General features: G+C 40.2%; 1 protein-coding gene across 2 annotated transcripts in view; it reads right to left on the reverse strand.

The window, feature by feature from the left end:
- The window catches only part of MMUT (methylmalonyl-CoA mutase), a 107,491-nt gene that overhangs the window by 82,286 nt on the left and 5,420 nt on the right, over positions 1–19,785 (reverse strand). For both annotated transcript variants that reach the window (XM_075341189.1, XM_075341187.1), the window contains exon 2: positions 2,872–3,303. In XM_075341189.1, the coding sequence (XP_075197304.1) occupies positions 2,872–3,271 (400 nt within the window). In that variant the 5' untranslated portion in view covers positions 3,272–3,303. The remainder of the gene's footprint in view (positions 1–2,871; positions 3,304–19,785) is intronic.

Consider the following 19,785-nt stretch of genomic DNA (forward strand, 5'->3'; position numbering starts at 1 on the left):
ATATCACAGCTGCGACGGGGGCCGGGACTATCGCGCTCGGCATCGCTACCATCGGCTTGCGATGTCGTAGTGTGCAAAGTACCCCTTAATCTCTTGGCAAGTCATCACTAATGATGGTGGCCTCTAAGCGATTAGACAGATTGAGGCAGTAGTAGATGACCCCTTGTCACCACATTGGTGCCCATTTGGCGAGATCCCGGGATGTCAACGGTGTTCTATAGATACTGAGATCAATATGAAGCCCCCCAGGTGTTATTTCTCTTTACTTATATTAGGCCCTTTAAGAGAGAAACAAAAATGGAGGGAAAAAAAAAATTAAAAAAAAATGTTACAGGAAATTACTAGATAAAAAAAAAATAAAAATATAATTATATTGGTGCTCCTATAATTCTATGGAGGGAGAAGCTAGAGGAGGAGACACACATTCTGCTGCAAGTTCTCCTGAAGTGACACTTGCAGTTCTCAATAGAACTTTATATAAGTACCAAATGCCATCTCATTTCTCAGTAATGGGAAAATATCACCAGGATTTCCCTATATAACTTAAAACCAGTGCTCTACTGGTGCTATCATGCTGATTTTATACATACCTTTAGCTGTCAGCTCGGATGTATAGTTTTTGAAACACAAGCAAGTAAAATTTGTAAAATGAGCAGCTTTTTGATTGGCAGCAGCTGCCGATCAGCTGATAGCTGGGGTGGATATTCATAGTGATTCCCGCGCCCCCGCCTGTCTGTTGTCCCCGTTATTTATGCTAATTATGTTAAAGTGTTTTACTAAGTGGCTAGAAAGACTTTTGCTGAGGTCATACCCATGTGACCAGAAAGGGTGGGGCCTCAACCAACATAGTTGATACCAGGAAGTAACATTATTTTTCTGTTGACAAGTTCTGCCCCTTCTGGTCACATGTGACATCAGCACAGGTCCGTCTAGTCACTTAGTAAAACGATTCTATAATATAAGTAGCATAAATAAGTGGCTAGAAGAACCTGTGCTGATGTCATACCCATGTGACTAGAAAGGATGGGGCCTCAGCCAACAGAAAAATAATGTTGCTTCCTGGTATAAGCTATGTTGGCTGAGGCACCGCCCCTTCTAGTCACATGGGCATGACATCAGCAAAAGTCCTTCTAGCCACTTATTAAAACGATTCTATAATAGAATTAGCATAGATAACAGATAGAGGGAGGATGGAGAGACAGGGGGCGGGAATCACTATCAAAACCCACCCCAGCTACCAGCTGATCGGCAGCTGCTGCCATTCAAAAAGCTGCTGATTTTACAAACTTTACTTGCTTGTGTTTCAAAACCTAAAACATCCTATCTGACAATTAAAGGTATGTATAGAATCAGCCTGGTAGTGCCAGTATAGCACTGGCTTTAGGCTATATAGGAAAATCCTGGTGAATGGTGCGCTTTAAGACATATTTTACCCTTGAATTGAGAATTTTGAGAATGAACAATCAGATCACGAGGAGAGAGAAGCAGATTTCTCTGATATTACAAAGGAGCTCATTTTCACCATTACAATTGATCGGGGTCACTGATACATTTTGAAGACGAATCGGCCTTTCTAACTTTTATTAACTCTTTATGGATAAGAACGGTAAACACCGGTCCCCACCCCCCCCTCACACCGAGGTTAACACGAGTTCACTATATTCTACAGCTGATCAGAAGTTTTTTGGGTTTTTTTCTCTTTTCTTTTATTGCTTTTGCTTAGTTAAAAAACTACCGTATTTTTCGGAATATAAGACGCACTTTTCCTCCCAAAAATTTGGGAGGAAAATGAGGGGTGCGTCTTAAAATCTGAATATAGCTTTACCTGGTGGTCCTGTCTGTGCGGCGATCGGGCGGCCGGGTGCCTGTGGCTGCGTGCAAGCGGCCGGGTACCTGTGCTTGCCTGCGGGTGGCAGCCGAGTACCTGTGGCTGCGTGCGGGCGGCAGCCGGATGCCTGTCGGTGCTGGCTGCCTCTCTGTGCAAGTGGACGGGCGTACTGCTGGCTGCCACTCTGTGCGTGCGGGCGGCTGTGCAGCAGGTTTTCCAGTGTGTCCGCGGTCTCAGTTTCAAATGATGGCGCTGGGAGCGGGCGCATGCGCAGATGGAGATCTTGGATGAGAGCTCCATCTGCGCATGCGCCGCTCCAGACACCATCATTTGAACTGGGACCACGGACACTGGGACACTCACCGCACCGGCCTGCTGCACCACTCACCCGCCGCTGCCGCCACTACTCACACACCGCGCCTGTCACCATGGACCCCGCCGCGCCTGCCACCACTGACCCGCCACCAGCACAACCTCTGCCTCCTGTGACCCCGCTTCACCACCACTGCTGCCCCCCTAAGGTAAGAGAACACCGGAGTATAAGACGGACCCCATTTTTATTTTTTTACCTTTTTTTATGTCTAAATTTGGGGTGCGTCTTATAATCCGGTGCGTCTTATAAAGCGAAAAATACGGTATTTTTATAGAAAGAAAAAAAAACATCTTTGGATAACAACATCCCAAGAGCCATAACGTTTTTTTTTTTTTTTTCTTTCTGCCGGCATAGCCTTGTTTTTCTATGGGGAGGGGGTTGACGTTTTTATTGGTAGCATTCTGGGATGCATATAATTCATCTAGAAATGTTTATCATTTTCTATTTTGGGGGTTTGGAAGCCCAGAAAGCAGTGATTCTGCCATTGTTCCTTTTTTTCTGGCCGATTGTTTACCCTGGGTTGAAGTCATGGGTATAGAGGGTCACTTTACTGCCTTTGACATGACCTAGAAGGCAAAGGTTTATGGTGGACCTCTGGGTCTGTATTAGGTCCCTAGACCCCAAAGCAAAGCATGTGACCACCATGATTACATTATGCCGGCCGCCTTACCCTTTATGTTGTCCCTATAGAACTTGTTGCTCTCCTCCACGGTACTGAATCCAGCGTACTGCCGGATGGTCCAGGGTCTGTGAGTGTACATGGTGGGGTACGGGCCTCGGGTGAATGGATTGACCCCTGGTAGCTCCTCGGGGAAGTCCGCTGTGTCCCTCTTGGTGTACAGAGGTTTTATCACTATACCCTCCGGTGTGTGCCATCTTAGGCTCTCCGGATCTTTGCCTTTTAGCTGTTTTTTAGCCAAAGCTGCCCATTCCGGATGTAAGGTCTGATGGCTCCGTGCAGTAGGGAGACAGCCGCTGTCGAGACGCAGACCGAGGAGCACTGGCGGCCCAGGACAATGTTTTCCACAGACCTTCCCCAGCAGCAGATGCTGCACTCTCGCCCGCAGCATGATCAGACCACCAAAAGTCCAAACCGGTGGAGCTGACAACGGAAGAAAGATGGAATTATTATACAATGATTATACCTTATAGTGATCAGGAATACAAAAAGCGACAATAATATTACTCTCACTAACAGAATAACCAGCAAACAAATTATCAACTCATACCATTAATAAAAAAAATATATATCATACATATATTGTACATACAAACACACACACACAGGTTATTACCTCGGCTCTCTATACAGACACATCTGCAGGTTTTTCTCACTATCTGACATGAAACCAGAATAAACCTTTCCCGTTTTAGATCACTTAGGAACCAAAATGATTTATATTTACCATATGCCAGAATAATGAGAGAGAGAGAGAGTGTTTTAAGGCATTTTTTTACAGTTTACAAACACTAAGTACCATATATTTCGCTTTATAAGACGCACTTTTCCTCCCAAAAATTTGGGAGGAAAATGGGAGGTGTGTCTTATAATTCAAATATAGCGGTACCTGGGGGTCCTGTCTGTGCGGCGATGGGGCGGCCGGGTGCCTGTGGCTGCGTGCAAGCGGCCGGGTACCTGTGCTTGCGTGAGGTGGCAGCCGGGTACCCGTGGCTGTGTGCGGGCGGCAGCCGGGTGCTGTGTGCCAGCAGCAGTCGGGTGCCCGTGCGGGCGGCAGGCGGCTGCCGCCCTCACGCAGGCACCCGGCTGCCGCCCGCACGCAAGCAAAGGTACCCTGCCGCTTGCACGCAGAGTGGGCGGGCAGCCTGCTGGCTGCGAGTCTGTGCGTGCGGGGTGGGCGGCTGTGCAGCAAGTTACCCAGTTTGTCCGCGGTCCCACTTTCAAATGATGGTGCCGGGAGCGTGCGCAGATGGAGCTCTTGGATGAGAGCTCCATCTGCGCATGCGCCGGCTCCGGGCGCCATCACTTGAATCGGGACCGTGGACACACTGGGAAAACACCGCATTGGTTTGCTCCACTACTGAGCCATCGCCGCCGCTGCCACCACTGAGCCGTCACCGCCGCTGCCACCACTGAGCCGTCACCGCTGCTGCTACCACTGAGCTACCATTTGAACCGGGACCGCGGACACTCTCACTGCACCAGCCTGCTGCTCGACTTACCCGCCGCCGCTGCTGCCGCCACCACGGACCCCGCGGCTCCTGCTACCACGGATGCCACCGCGCCTCCCACCACTGACCCGCCGCGCCTGCCAGCATAACCTGTGCCTCCTGTGACCCGCTTCACCACCACTGCTGCCCCTCTCCGGTAAGAGAACACTGGAGTATAAGATGGACCCCATTTTTCTTTTTTTTTACCTTTTTTATGTCTAAATTTGGGGTGCGTCTTATAATCCGGTGCGTCTTATAAAGCGAAAAATACGGTACTATGCCGTTAAACAATATGGGATATGATGATGTCATATCTTTGGAAGCTTCTGATAGGTTTAATGGCAACATCTGAGTTAATTAGAGACACACCTGTGGATGTATTGTAACGCTCACCTGAATCACACTGCTTCTATCTGTAGCATCATGGGAAAGTCAAAAGAAATCAGCCAAGATCTCAGGAAGAGAATTGTGGACTTGCACAAGTCTGGTTCATCCTTGGATGCAATTTCCAGATACCTGAAGGTGCCTCATTGATCTGTACAAACAATTATACACAAGTACAAACAAGATGGGAATGTCCAGCCATCATACCGCTCAGGAAGGAGATGGGTTCTGTGTTCAGAGATGAACGTGCTTTGGTCAGACATGTGCATATTAACCCAAGAACAAAAGCAAAAGACCTTGTGAAGATGCTGGCGGAAGCTGGTAAGATTGTGTCATTATCCACAGTGAAACGAGTAATGTATCAACATGGGCTGAAAGGCCTCTCTGCCAGGAAGAAGCCATTACTCCAAAAGAAACATAAAAAGCCAGATTAATGTTTGCAAATACATTCAGGAACAAAGACCTTAATTTTTAGACACATGTCCTGTGTTCTGATGAAACTAAAATTGAACAGTTTGGCCATCGTTACGTTTGTAGGAAAAAGAGAGAAGCTTTGACGCCTAAGAACACCATCCCAACTGTGACACACGGGGGTGGCAGCATCATGTTGTGTGATTGTTTTGCTGCAGGAGGGACTGGTGCACTTCCCAAAATAGATGGCATCATGAGGGAAGAAGATTATGTGGCAATACTGAAGAACATCTCAAGACAACAGACGGGAACGTAAAGCTTGGGCGGAAATGGGTCTTCCAAGTGGAAAATGACCTGAAGCTACTGCCAAACTGGTTACAAAGTGGCTTAAGGATAACAAAGTCAATGTTTTGGAGTGGCCATCACAAAACCCTGATCTCAATCCTATTGAAAATGTATGGGAAAAGCAGAAAAGGCCGGTGCGAGCAAGACGACCTACATACATGGCTCAGGTACACCAGTTCTGTCAGGAGGAATGGGCCCAAATTCCAACCAATTATTGTGACGAATGTAAAACTTAAGGGGTTAGAAATAAAAAGGGACATACGCGGCGTCACTCTAAATGTACTAATTCAAATCCATAAATGTTGGTTATAAGATGTGCATAAATTGCACTCACCTTATTGCAAGTTGGATCAAACACATAGATGTCTTAGGATCTCTTTCATTAGCCAAAAAAACCTTCTTCTGTGGTAATATATTTGGAGATCGGCGCCATCTTTTTGGATTTGAAGACTTTTTAAGCATTTTAAATTACCAACTATAGTGAGAAGCTTGTGGAAGGAGATCCAAAATGTTTCACACAAGTCACACAGTGTAAGGCCGGCTTCACACTTGCGATTAACTCGCACGAGTGCAATGTGAGAAATTCTCGCATTGCACTCGGACACATGTTAATCAATGAGGCAGCTCCCATCTGCTATCTCTCTCTCTGTCTGTCGGTCTCTCCCTCTCTCTCTCTCCGTCTCTCTCTCTCTGTCTGTCGGTCTATCCCTCTCTCTCTCTCCGTCTCTATCTCTCTCTCTGTCTATGTCGGTCTATCCCTCTCCCTCCCTCTCTCATACTCACCGATCCATGATCACCGGTGCGGCGCTGCACAGCGGTCACACTGTGGCGGCTTCTCTTTTGAAAAAGCCGGCCGCTCATTTTTCCATCACGTAGTCACTGCTTTCCCCACCCACCGGCGCCTATGATTGGTTGCAGTCAGACACGCCCCCCACGCTGAGTGACAGCTGTCTCACTGCAACCAATCACAGCTGCCGGCGGGCGTGTCTATATCATGCAGTAAAATAAATAAATAATTAAAAAAAAATGACGAGCGGTCCCCCCCAATTTTGATACCAGCCAGGGTAAAGCCATACGGCTGGAGGCTGGTATTGTCAGGATGGGGAGCCCCACGTTATGGGGAGCCCACCACCCTAACAATATCAGTCAGCAGCTGCCTGGAATTGCCGCATCCATTAGATGCGACAGTCCCTGGACTGTACCCGGCTCATCCCGAATTGCCCTGGTGCGGTGGCAAACAGGGTAATAAGGAGTTAATGGCAGCAGCCCATAGCTGCCACTAAGTCCTAGATTAATCATGGCAGGCGTGTCCCCAAGATACCTTCCATGATTAACCTGTTAGTTAAAGAAAATAAACACACACAACCAAAAAATCCTTTATTTGTAATAAATGACAAAAAACAACAACCTCTTTCACCATTTTATTAAAGTCCCCAAATACCCCTCCAGGTCCGACATAATCCACAGAGGTCCCACGACGCTTTCAGCTCTGCTACATCGGAAGCTGACAGAGAGCGGCCACAGACCACGACCGCTCTCTGTGAGCTCCCCACAGCGACTGAAGGGAGTCGCGCTATCAGCAATGACATCACTCAGGTTACCCGCGGCCACAGATCTCAGCGGGAGGACTTCAGCTGTGGCCGCGTGTAACCTCAGTGACGGCACCGCTGATCGCGCGGCTCACTGCGGTCACCAGTGAGACCTTCACCGGTGACCGAAAATCAGGACATGCCACATAGACAGAGCCGCAGGATGACAATGAAGTCGGGTGAAGTGCATCCGACTTCATTCTGATCATGCGGCTATGTCTGTGTCTGCTGTCAGTGGCTATTCAGCTCTGCTGCATGGCTCTGTCTGTGTCTGCTCTCAGCGGCCATGTAGCAGAGCTCAATGGCAGATGACATAGCTGCTGAGAATAAAAACGGATCACATACGGATTGCACATGGACTACAATCAATTGAAAAAAAAAAATCACATGATCGCATTGCAGTTGCATTGCACACTGATCAACACTTGAACAGAGCTCGTTCTACTTTCTAGCATGAGACTCGGTCCGATTTTTCACCAACAAGTGTGATTCCAGTCTAAGGCCTGTTTCACACGTCAGTGAAAAACACAGACGTTCTTCACTGACAACAAGCACATGTCTCTCCGTGATTCACGGCACACGGTGGTTGTCCATGTGCAATTTGTGATCCGTTATCCGTGATTGCAAATGGACATTACTCACCTGTCCCGTTCCTGCTCTCCATGGTGCTGAAGTCTCCAGCTCTGTAGCGTCTGCCCACCGCTCTCTGCAGCTACTTCCGGGTCGGCTCTGGCTACATTCATGAATATTCATGAGCCGGGCAGGAAGCTGCACAGAGCGTCGCTAGAAAAGTGAGTTGCAAATGTTTTTTATTTTATATGTACGTTTTTTTCTGGTACGTGTTTCATGGATCATACCATAGTGTGGTCCGTGGAACATAAGTGATGCTAGAAAAAAATGGACATGTCTCCGTGCGGCAATCACGGACACGTGTGCACGCTGCACGGAGACACGGTCACTGAAAAATCCCTGAGGTGTGCACAGACCTATTGATTATAATGGGTCTGCGTATGTCAGTGATTCTGGTACGTAGAAAAAAAAAAGCACAAACGTACCAGAATCACTGACGTGTGAAACAGGCCTAAGGGCAATATGACCAAATACTAATGAAATATATGGAAACTTTTCACTTTGCAGAAAGTAATAAAAATGCCTTAAAACATTTTCTCTCTCATTATTCTGGCATTTGGTAAATATAAATAATTTTGGTTCCTAATTGACCTTAAACAGGAAAGGTTTATTCTGATTTCATGTCAGATAGTGAGAAAAACCTACAGATGTGTCTTTATAGAGAGCGGAAGGAAAAACCTGCAGATGTGTCTGTATAGAGAGTGGAGGGAAAAACCTGCAGATGTGTCTGTATAGAGAGCGGAGGGGAAAACCTGCAGATGTGTCTGTATGGAGAACGGAGGGAAAACCTACAGATGTGTCTATATTGAAAGCGGAGGGAAAAACCTGCAGATGTTTCTGTATAGAGAGCGGAGGGAAATTTCTGGCTTCAACTGTATATACTTTGCTTTTTCCTTCTTGTTCTGAGACCCATAACGGTGGATGGAGCGGGGCGAGCTCTTGTTTTTGGCGCAGTGATTTTCGTGGTTCGGTTTTGGGGTAGACATGACTTCGCGCCTGTAGATCGCCGCTCCCCGCTGACTCCTCACATCCGCACCGTGATGTTGTTTTATGACAAAAACAGATTTTATTTGTATCATAAATCTATATAAACCTACATCCACCTTTGCCAGTTTTTTTTTTTTTATCGCTGGAGCAAATACAAAACGATAAATAAAGCAACTCTGCAAACAGTCACTGATAAAAAAAAAGGAGGGGGAGGGGAAAGGAAGTGCTCTAGAGACTGACACATTGTAACAAACCCTCAGGGGACAGCTACACACAAACTAATGCACTTTTATTAACTAACAGCAAGCAGAGATCTTGCAGATGGTAAGAAAATAAATCAATGTATATTAGAAAGCTGCAGCACATTGCATAATGGTCTCAGAAAAGTGGACAATTCCTTTAAATGAGTGCAAAGGGGCGTGTCATCAGGAAAAAAATACAGTATAGACACAAGAGCTTGCAATCACATGTTTAGTCACCCGTACGCCACCAGATTCAAGTTAGTCTGCAGTTAGACGTTAGCTATTAGATATTCATTCATCTATGCTGCACTGTTTTAAAACTAACTGATCATACATAATTTTTATTTTGATCAAGGTGCCTGGTCCACAAGTGCTCAAAATGAATGTCTCAAGGTTTCTATATGAATTTGAAATTCTAAGATATATAATACTATATACAAGCGTAATCAAACGTACTCAATCGTCCATACGTTTAATTTGAAAAGAGGTACCCTGGACCACAAGTACTCAAAATGAACATCTCAATGTCCTGAATAATATTAGCTAAAACAATTATTAAGTCTATGTGTAGTTTAGAAGTTATTCACGTAAATCTGTGTCACATAACGCTATACGCGCATAATCAAACGTACTCAATCGTCCATACGATTAATTTGAAAAGAGGTACCCTGGACCACAAGTACTCAAAATGAACATCTCAATGTCCTGAATAATATTTGCTAAAAAAATTATCAAGTCTATGTGTAGTTCAGAAGTTATTCACGTAAATCTATGTTATATAATGCTATACACGTGTAATCAAATGTACTCAATTGTCCAAACGTTTAATTTGAAAAGAGGTACCCTGGACCACAAGTACTCAAAATGAACATCTCCATGTCCTGAATAATATTTGCTAAAAAAATTACCAAGTCTATGTGTAGTTCAGAAGTTATTCACGTAAATCTGTGTCACATAACGCTATACGCGCATAATGAAACGTACTCAATCGTCTATACGATTAATTTGAAAAGAGGTACCCTGGACCACAAGTACTCAAAATGAACATCTCAATGTCCTGAATAATATTTGCTAAAAAAATTATCAAGTTTATGTGTAGTTCAGAAGTTATTAAAGCAAATCTATGTTATATTATGCTATACACGCGTAATCAAACGAACTCAATCGTCCATACAATTAATTTGAAAAGAGGTACCCTGGAGCACAAGTGCTCAAAATGAACATCTCAATGTCCTAAATAATAATTGCTAAAAAAATTATCAAGTCTATGTGTAGTTTAGAAGTTATTCACGTAAATCTGTGTCACATAACGCTATACACGCACAATCAAACATACTCAATCGTCCATACGTTTAATTTGAAAAGAGGTACCCTGGACCACAAGTAGTCAAAATGAACATCTCAATGTCCTAAATAATATTAGCTAAAAAAATTACCAAGTCTATGTGTAGTTTAAAAGTTATTCACGTAAATCTGTGTCACATAACGCTATACACGCACAATCAAACATACTCAATCGTCCATACGTTTATTTGAAAAGAGGTACCCTGGACTACAAGTACTCAAAACGAACACCTCCATGTCCTGAATACTATTTGCTTAAAAAATTATCAAGTCTATGTGTAGTTCAGAAGTTATTAAAGCAAATCTATGTTATATTATGCTATACACGCGTAATCAAACATACTCAATCGTTCATACGATTAATTTGAAAAGAGGTACCCTGGACCACAAGTACTCAAAATGAACATCTGAATGTCCTAAATAATATTAGCTAAAAAAATTATCATGTCTATGTGTAGTTCAGAAGTTATTCACGTAAATCTGTGTCACATAACGCTATACATGCGTAATCAAACGTACTCAATCGTCCATACGTTTAATTTGAAAAGAGGTACCCTGGACTACAAGTACTCAAAATGAACATCTCAATCTCCTGAATAATATTTGCTAAAAAAATTATCAAGTCTATGTGTAGTTCAGAAGTTATTAAAGCAAATCTATGTTATATTATGCTATACACGCGTAATCAAACGTACTCAATCGTCCATACGATTAATTTGAAAAGAGGTACCCTGGACCACAAGTACTCAAAATGAACATCTGAATGTCCTGAATAATATTTGTTAAAAAAATTATCAAGTCTATGTGTAGTTCAGAAGTTATTCACATAAATCTATGTTATATAATGCTATACACGTGTAATCAAATGTACTCAATTGTCCAAACGTTTAATTTGAAAAGAGGTACCCTGGACCACAAGTACTCAAAATGAACATCTCAATGTCCTAAATAATATTAGCTAAAAAAATTACCAAGTCTATGTGTAGTTCAGAAGTTATTCACATAAATCTATGTTATATAATGCTATACACGTGTAATCAAATGTACTCAATTGTCCAAACGTTTAATTTGAAAAGAGGTACCCTGGACCACAAGTACTCAAAATGAACATCTCAATGTCCTAAATAATATTAGCTAAAAAAATTACCAAGTCTATGTGTAGTTCAGAAGTTATTCACGTAAATCTGTGTCACATAACGCTATACGCGCACAATCAAACGTACTCAATCGTCCATACGATTAATTTGAAAAGAGGTACCCTGGACTACAAGTACTCAAAATGAACATCTCAATGTCCTGAATAATATTTTCTGAAAAAAATTATCAAGTCTATGTGTAGTTCAGAAGTTATTCACGTAAATCTGTGTCACATAACGCTATACGCGAATAATCAAACGTACTCAATCGTCCATACGATTAATTTGAAAAGAGGTACCCTGGACTACAAGTACTCAAAATGAACATCTCCATGTCCTGAATAATATTTGCTAAAAAAATTATCAAGTCTATGTGTAGTTCAGAAGTTATTCACGGAAATCTGTGTCACATAACGCTACACGCGCATAATCAAACATACTCAATCGTTCATACGATTAATTTGAAAAGAGGTACCCTGGACCACAAGTACTCAAAATGAACATCTCCATGTCCTGAATAATATTTGCTAAAAAAATTATCAAGTTTATGTGTAGTTCAGAAGTTATTAAAGCAAATCTATGTTATATTATGCTATACACGCGTAATCAAACGTACTCAATTGTCCATACGTTTAATTTGAAAAGAGGTACCCTGGACCACAAGTACTCAAAATGAACATCTGAATGTCCTGAATAATATTTGTAAAAAAATTACCAAGTCTATGTGTAGTTCAGAAGTTATTCACGTAAATCTGTGTCACATAACGCTATACGGCATAATCAAAAGTACTCAATCGTCTATACGATTAATTTGAAAAGAGGTAACCTGGACCACAAGTACTCAAAATGAACATCTCAATGTCCTAAATAATATTAGCTAAAAAAATTACCAAGTCTATGTGTAGTTCAGAAGTTATTCACGTAAATCTGTGTCACATAACGCTATACGCGCATAATCAAACGTACTCAATCGTCTATACGATTAATTTGAAAAGAGGTACCCTGGACCTAAAGTATTCAAAATGAACATCTCCATGTCCTGAATAATATTTGCTAAAAAAATTATCAAGTTTATGTGTAGTTCAGAAGTTATTAAAGCAAATCTATGTTATATTATGCTATACACGCGTAATCAAACATACTCAATCGTTCATACGATTAATTTGAAAAGAGGTACCCTGGACCACAAGTACTCAAAATGAACATCTGAATGTCCTAAATAATATTAGCTAAAAAAATTATCATGTCTATGTGTAGTTCAGAAGTTATTCACGTAAATCTGTGTCACATAACGCTATACATGCGTAATCAAACGTACTCAATCGTCCATACGTTTAATTTGAAAAGAGGTACCCTGGACTACAAGTACTCAAAATGAACATCTCAATCTCCTGAATAATATTTGCTAAAAAAATTATCAAGTCTATGTGTAGTTCAGAAGTTATTAAAGCAAATCTATGTTATATTATGCTATGCACGCGTAATCAAACGTACTCAATCGTCCATACGATTAATTTGAAAAGAGGTACCCTGGACCACAAGTACTCAAAATGAACATCTGAATGTCCTGAATAATATTTGTTAAAAAAATTATCAAGTCTATGTGTAGTTCAGAAGTTATTCACATAAATCTATGTTATATAATGCTATACACGTGTAATCAAATGTACTCAATTGTCCAAACGTTTAATTTGAAAAGAGGTACCCTGGACCACAAGTACTCAAAATGAACATCTCAATGTCCTAAATAATATTAGCTAAAAAAATTACCAAGTCTATGTGTAGTTCAGAAGTTATTCACGTAAATCTGTGTCACATAACGCTATACGCGCACAATCAAACGTACTCAATCGTCCATACGATTAATTTGAAAAGAGGTACCCTGGACTACAAGTACTCAAAATGAACATCTCAATGTCCTGAATAATATTTTCTAAAAAAATTATCAAGTCTATGTGTAGTTCAGAAGTTATTCACGTAAATCTGTGTCACATAACGCTATACGCGAATAATCAAACGTACTCAATCGTCCATACGATTAATTTGAAAAGAGGTACCCTGGACTACAAGTACTCAAAATGAACATCTCCATGTCCTGAATAATATTTGCTAAAAAAATTATCAAGTCTATGTGTAGTTCAGAAGTTATTCACGGAAATCTGTGTCACATAACGCTATACGCGCATAATCAAACATACTCAATCGTTCATACGATTAATTTGAAAAGAGGTACCCTGGACCACAAGTACTCAAAATGAACATCTCCATGTCCTGAATAATATTTGCTAAAAAAATTATCAAGTTTATGTGTAGTTCAGAAGTTATTAAAGCAAATCTATGTTATATTATGCTATACACGCGTAATCAAACGTACTCAATTGTCCATACGTTTAATTTGAAAAGAGGTACCCTGGACCACAAGTACTCAAAATGAACATCTGAATGTCCTGAATAATATTTGTAAAAAAATTACCAAGTCTATGTGTAGTTCAGAAGTTATTCACGTAAATCTGTGTCACATAACGCTATACGCGCATAATCAAACGTACTCAATCGTCTATACGATTAATTTGAAAAGAGGTACCCTGGACCTAAAGTATTCAAAATGAACATCTCCATGTCCTGAATAATATTTGCTAAAAAAATTATCAAGTTTATGTGTAGTTCAGAAGTTATTAAAGCAAATCTATGTTATATTATGCTATACACGCGTAATCAAACATACTCAATCGTTCATACGATTAATTTGAAAAGAGGTACCCTGGACCACAAGTACTCAAAATGAACATCTCAATGTCCTAAATAATATTAGCTAAAACAATTATTACGTCTATGTGTAGTTTAGAAGTTATTCACGTAAATCTGTGTCACATAACGCTATACGCGCACAATCAAACGTACTCAATCGTCCATACGATTAATTTGAAAAGAGGTACCCTGGACTACAAGTATTCAAAATGAACATCTCAATGTCCTGAATAATATTTGCTAAAAAAATTATCAAGTCTATGTGTAGTTCAGAAGTTATTCACGGAAATCTGTGTCACATAACGCTATACGCGAATAATCAAACATACTCAATCGTTCATACGATTAATTTGAAAAGAGGTACCCTGGACCACAAGTACTCAAAATGAACATCTCAATGTCCTAAATAATATTAGCTAAAAAAATTACCAAGTCTATGTGTAGTTCAGAAGTTATTCACGTAAATCTGTGTCACATAACGCTATACGCGCATAATCAAACGTACTCAATCGTCTATACGATTAATTTGAAAAGAGGTACCCTGGACCTAAAGTATTCAAAATGAACATCTCCATGTCCTGAATAATATTTGCTAAAAAAATTATCAAGTTTATGTGTAGTTCAGAAGTTATTAAAGCAAATCTATGTTATATTATGCTATACACGCGTAATCAAACGTACTCAATTGTCCATACGTTTAATTTGAAAAGAGGTACCCTGGACCACAAGTACTCAAAATGAACATCTGAATGTCCTGAATAATATTTGTAAAAAAATTACCAAGTCTATGTGTAGTTCAGAAGTTATTCACGGAAATCTGTGTCACATAACGCTATACGCGCATAATCAAACGTACTCAATCGTCTATACGATTAATTTGAAAAGAGGTACCCTGGACCTAAAGTACTCAAAATGAACATCTCCATGTCCTGAATAATATTTGCTAAAAAAATTATCAAGTTTATGTGTAGTTCAGAAGTTATTAAAGCAAATCTATGTTATATTATGCTATACACGTGTAATCAAACGAACTCAATCGTCCATACGATTAATTTGAAAAGAGGTACCCTGGACCACAAGTACTCAAAATGAACATCTCAATGTCCTAAATAATATTAGCTAAAAAAATTACCAAGTCTATGTGTAGTTCAGAAGTTATTCACATAAATCTGTGTCACATAACGCTATACGCGCATAATCAAACGTACTCAATCGTCTATACGATTAATTTGAAAAGAGGTACCCTGGACCACAAGTACTCAAAATGAACATCTGAATGTCCTGAATAATATTTGCTAAAAAAATTATCAAGTTTATGTGTAGTTCAGAAGTTATTAAAGCAAATCTATGTTATATTATGCTATACACGCGTAATCAAACGTACTCAATTGTCCATACATTTAATTTGAAAAGAGGTACCCTGGACCACAAGTACTCAAAATGAACATCTGAATGTCCTGAATAATATTTGTAAAAAAATTACCAAGTCTATGTGTAGTTCAGAAGTTATTCACGTAAATCTGTGTCACATAACGCTATACATGCGTATTCAAACGTACTCAATCGTCCATACGATTAATTTGAAAAGAGGTACCTGTTTGGGCCAGGCTGGAGTGATCTGAATTTGATGTGTGGCATCACTAAGTATGTAACTGTGGTGTGATATCAGTGGCCCAAAGCCATTTAACCCCTCAAAAACACCAGTTACTTATTCAAATCTGTGAAAATTGGCCATTTGCCCACTTTAATGCCAGTTCTGATGCCCAGAACCTGTTTGGGCCAGGCTAGAGTGATCTGAATTTGATGTGTGGCATCACTAGGTATGTAAATGTGGTGTGAGATCAGTGGCCCAAAGCCATTTAACCCCTCAAAAACACCAGTTACTTATTCAAATCTGTGAAAATTGGCTGTGTGCCCACTTTGATGCCAGTTCTGATGCCCAGAACCTGTTTGGGCCAGGCTGGAGTGATCTGAATTTGATGTGTGGCATCACTAGGTATGTAAATGTGGTGTGAGATCAGTGGCCCAAAGCCATTTAACCCCTCAAAAACACCAGTTACTTATTCAAATCTGTGAAATTTGGCTGTGTGCCCATTTTGATGCCAGTTCTAATGCCCAGAACCTGTTTGGGCCAGGCTGGACTGATCTGATATTGATGTGTGGCATCACAAGGTATGTAAATGTGGTGTGAGATCTGGGGCCCAAAGCCATTTAACCCCTCAAAAACATCAGTTACTTATTCAAATCTGTGAAAACTGGCCATTTGCCCACTTTGATGCCAGTTCTGATGCCCAGAACCTGTTTGGGCCAGGCTGGAGGGATCTAATATTGATGTGTGCCATCACTTGGTATGTGAATGTGTTGTGAGATCAGTGGCCCAAAGCCATTTAACCCCTCAAAAACACCAGTTACTTATTCAAATCTGTGAAAATTGGCTGTGTGCCCACTTTGATGCCAGTTCTGATGCCCAGAAACTGTTTGGGCCAGGCTAGAGTGATCTGAATTTGATGTGTGGCATCACTAGGTATGTAACTGTGGTGTGATATCAGTGGCCCAAAGCCATTTAACCCCTCAAAAACACCAGTTACTTATTCAAATCTGTGAAAATTGGCCATTTGCCCACTTTAATGCCAGTTCTGATGCCCAGAACCTGTTTGGGCCAGGCTGGAGTGATTTGAATTTGATGTGTGGCATCACTAGGTATGTAAATGTGGTGTGAGATCAGTGGCCCAAAGCCATTTAACCCCTCAAAAACACCAGTTACTTATTCAAATCTGTGATAATTGGCTGTGTGCCCACTTTGATGCCAGTTCTGATGCCCAGAACCTGTTTGGGCCAGGCTGGAGTGATCTGAATTTGATGTGTGGCATCACTAGGTATGTAACTGTGGTGTGATATCAGTGGCCCAAAGCCATTTAACCCCTCAAAAACACCAGTTACTTATTCAAATGTGTGAAAATTGGCCATTTGCCCACTTTAATGCCAGTTCTGATGCCCAGAATCTGTTTGGGCCAGGCTGTAGTGATCTGAATTTGATGTATGGCATCACTAGGTATGTAAGTGTGGTGTGAGATTAGTGGCCCAAAGCCATTTAACCCCTCAAAAACACCAGTTACTTATTCAAATCTGTGAAAATTGGTTGTGTGCCCAGTTTGATGCCAGTTTTGATGCCCAGAACCCCTTTGGGCCAGGCTGGTGTCACTTGAGTTTGATTAGGGGCATCACTAGATATGCACTTGTGGTGTTAGATCAGTGGCCCAAAGCAATTTAACCCTTTCACTAACATACTTTGGTGCCCACTTTGATGGCCATTTTTTTGCCAGTTTTATATTTTTCACAGCTGAGTTTGAGTGTATGTATATTAGGGCACATCAGTGCATTGTATTTTATTATTGTGATGTGTTATTTTTGTTGATAAATGCATAAAAAACTGAAAAAACTAAATTGCCGAATAAGAAACTGACGAATAAGAAACCAACTTCAGCCCCGAATAAGAAACTGGACGAATAAGAAACCAACTTTAGCATCGTTTCATTATGCACGTATAGCGTTATGTAACACAGATTTACGTGAATAACTTCTGAACTACACATAGACTTGATAAATTTTCAGTCAAATATTATTCAGGACATTGAGATGTTCATTTTGAGCACTTGTGGTCCAGGGTACCTCTTTTCAAATTAATCGTATGGACGATTGAGTATGTTTGATTACGCGTGTATAGCATAATATAACATAGATTTGCTTTAATAACTTCTGAACTACACATAAACTTGATGATTTTTTTAGCAAATATTATTCAGGACATTGAGATGTTCATTTTGAGTACTTGTGGTCCAGGGTACCTCTTTTCAAATTAATCGTATAGACGAATGAGTATGTTTGATTATGCGCGTATAGCGTTATGAGACACAGATTTACGTGAATAACTTCTAAACTACACATAGACTTAATAATTGTTTTAGGTAATATTATTTAGGACATTGAGATGTTCATTTTGAGTACTTGTGGTCCAGGGTACCTCTTTTCAAATTAATCGTATGAACGATTGAGTATGTTTGATTATGCGCGTATAGCGTTATGTGACACAGATTTACGTGAATAACTTCTGAACTACACATAGACTTGATAATTTTTTTAGCTAATATTATTCAGGACATTGAGATGTTCATTTTGAGTACTTGTAGTCCAGGGTACCTCTTTTCAAATTAAACGTTTGGACAATTGAGTACATTTGATTACACGTGTATAGCATTATATAACATAGATTTACGTAAATAACTTCTGAACTACACATAGACTTGATAATTTTTTTAGCAAATATTATTCAGGACATTCAGATGTTCATTTTGAGTACTTGTAGTCCAGGGTACCTCTTTTCAAATTAAACGTATGGACGATTGAGTACGTTTGATTGTGCGCTTGTAGCGTTATGTGACACAGATTTACGTGAATAACTTCTGAACTACACATAGACTTGATAATTTTTTTAGCAAATATTATTCAGGACATTCAGATGTTCATTTTGAGTACTTGTAGTCCAGGGTACCTCTTTTCCAATTAATCGTATGGACGATTGAGTACGTTTGATTACGCGTGTATAGCATAATATAACATAGATTTGCTTTAATAACTTCTGAACTACACATAGACTTGATAATTTTTTTAGCTAATATTATTCAGGACATTGAGATGTTCATTTTGAGTACTTGTGGTCCAGGGTACCTCTTTTCAAATTAATCGTATGAACGATTGAGTATGTTTGATTATGCGCGTATAGCGTTATGTGACACAGATTTACGGGAATAACTTCTAAACTACACATAGACTTAATAATTGTTTTAGCTAATATTATTCAGGACATTGAGATGTTCATTTTGAGTACTTGTGGTCCAGGGTACCTCTTTTCAAATTAAACGTTTGGACAATTGAGTACATTTGATTACACATGTATAGCATTATATAACATAGATTTACGTAAATAACTTCTGAACTACACATAGACTTGATAATTTTTTTAGCAAATATTATTCAGGACATTCAGATGTTCATTTTGAGTACTTGTGGTCCAGGGTACCTCATTTCAAATTAATCGTATGAACGATTGAGTATGTTTGATTATACGCGTATAGCGTTATGTGACACAGATTTACGTGAATAACTTCTAAACTACACATAAACTTAATAATTGTTTTAGCTAATATTATTTAGGACATTGAGATGTTCATTTTGAGTACTTGTGGTCCAGGGTACCTCTTTTCAAATTAAACGTATGGACGATTGAGTACGTTTGATTGTGCGCGTATAGCGTTATGTGACACAGATTTACATGAATAACTTCTGAACTACACATAGACTTGATAATTTTTTTAACATATATTATTCAGGACATTGAGATGTTCATTTTGAGTACTTGTGGTTCAGGGTACCTCTTTTCAAATTAATCGTATGAACGATTGAGTATGTTTGATTATGCGCGTATAGCGTTATGTGACACAGATTTACGTGAATAACTTCAAAACTACACATAGACTTAATAATTGTTTTAGCTAATATTATTTAAGACATTGAGATGTTCATTTTGAGTACTTGTGGTCCA

The sequence above is a fragment of the Anomaloglossus baeobatrachus genome, chromosome 3 (assembly GCF_048569485.1).
Source record: "Anomaloglossus baeobatrachus isolate aAnoBae1 chromosome 3, aAnoBae1.hap1, whole genome shotgun sequence".
Taxonomy (NCBI): domain Eukaryota; kingdom Metazoa; phylum Chordata; class Amphibia; order Anura; family Aromobatidae; genus Anomaloglossus; species Anomaloglossus baeobatrachus.